Raw genomic sequence first — 1287 nt, forward strand, 5'->3', positions numbered from 1 at the left:
TATATATATATATACACTGTATTTATTCATGTATAATACTAGAAATTTAACCCTAAAAGCCATCCATAAAGTGGGGGGATTATACACGGGTTATTGATAATTAAATTTTTATGCTTTGTAAGCTCAAAAAATTATGATCGTATTATACTCGAGATTGTATTATACATGAATAAATATGGTATATACATATATGTATAGATATGTAGATAATTTTTGTTTGTGTAATATCGGTAAATATCAGTTATCATCCATAACAGTAATAATAATATTGATATCGACTGAAAATTTTATATCGTGCAGATTATATCGAGTGCTGTTTGTGACATCACAAACGGTTGGTGTTTGAAAACAGGTTATTTCAAGACACACAAAAAATTACTTATAGTTGCAATACCTCTGAGTGCATTTCTTTGGTGCTTAGACTGTTAGTAGAAGCAGTACAGAAAGTACAAAACCTGAAAAAAGCTAATTTTGCATATTAGGTCTCTTTAATCACTCTGTAGATATGATCTAACAAGAAAAATACTTTTGCAGGTTTGTTTTTGCTACAGCTAAAAGTGATGATGTAATTTTGCAGCAGTGGGCCTTACAGGGTTATCATGTTAAAAAAAATTAACTGTCAGCGTACCAAAAGTTGCTGATGGTGTGTATCTTTGTTCCCTTCTAACTAAAACAGCTGAACATGGAGAAGCTCTGTTGTGGAGCAGCTGGCTGGAGAAGCACCCAGAGACCACAGAGGTGTCTACAGACCCCCCTGGAACGGTTCCCGCTCCTTGGGATCACCCCGATACAAAGCTGATGTGGGAGAAACATTCTACAGACACCTACTACTCATACTGGGAGTCTTACTCCTACTGGGCCTCTCAGGGCTGGACTGCTGACCGGCCTGGCTCTGAGGGGAACACCGGCGGACAAGACCCATTAGAGGTGACGGAGACTCCTGAAGGTGAGACGGGAGCTGAGGACCGAGAAGCAGGAAACAAAGTTGATGTTTTGAGTGAGCTGTTGGGACAAAGCTGCTGTGTGGATTCCCAGCCACACAAAGACTGTGTGAGTGTTAGGCCTGTCGCGATAGTCAATAAATCAATTAATCGCACGATAACTTTTTTTGAGGTCGGTAAAAAAAAAGACGCCGATAAGTTTCATTTTCCTGCTTGTTTGTTTACTTCGTCTCTCTGTTCCGCTGCACAGGATGAGCTCCTGTGAAGAGCTCCTGCAGCTGACCCCTCCCCTCCTGTTTTCTTAGTGTGGGAGGAGCGAACTCTCGCTTTAGCGTGAGAGCTAGTT

General features: G+C 40.5%; 1 protein-coding gene across 2 annotated transcripts in view; it reads left to right on the top strand.

Moving 5' to 3' along the window:
• The window catches only part of tgs1 (trimethylguanosine synthase 1), a 22760-nt gene that overhangs the window by 8812 nt on the left and 12661 nt on the right, over nucleotides 1-1287 (top strand). The window contains exon 6 of one of the 2 annotated variants that reach the window (XM_014020381.1): nucleotides 677-1050. In XM_014020381.1, the coding sequence (XP_013875835.1) occupies nucleotides 677-1050 (374 nt within the window). The remainder of the gene's footprint in view (nucleotides 1-676; nucleotides 1051-1287) is intronic. The other variant, XM_014020382.1, reaches the window with a different exon arrangement.

Source organism: Austrofundulus limnaeus, unplaced genomic scaffold, assembly GCF_001266775.1.
Source record: "Austrofundulus limnaeus strain Quisiro unplaced genomic scaffold, Austrofundulus_limnaeus-1.0 Scaffold250, whole genome shotgun sequence".
NCBI classification, from domain to species: domain Eukaryota; kingdom Metazoa; phylum Chordata; class Actinopteri; order Cyprinodontiformes; family Rivulidae; genus Austrofundulus; species Austrofundulus limnaeus.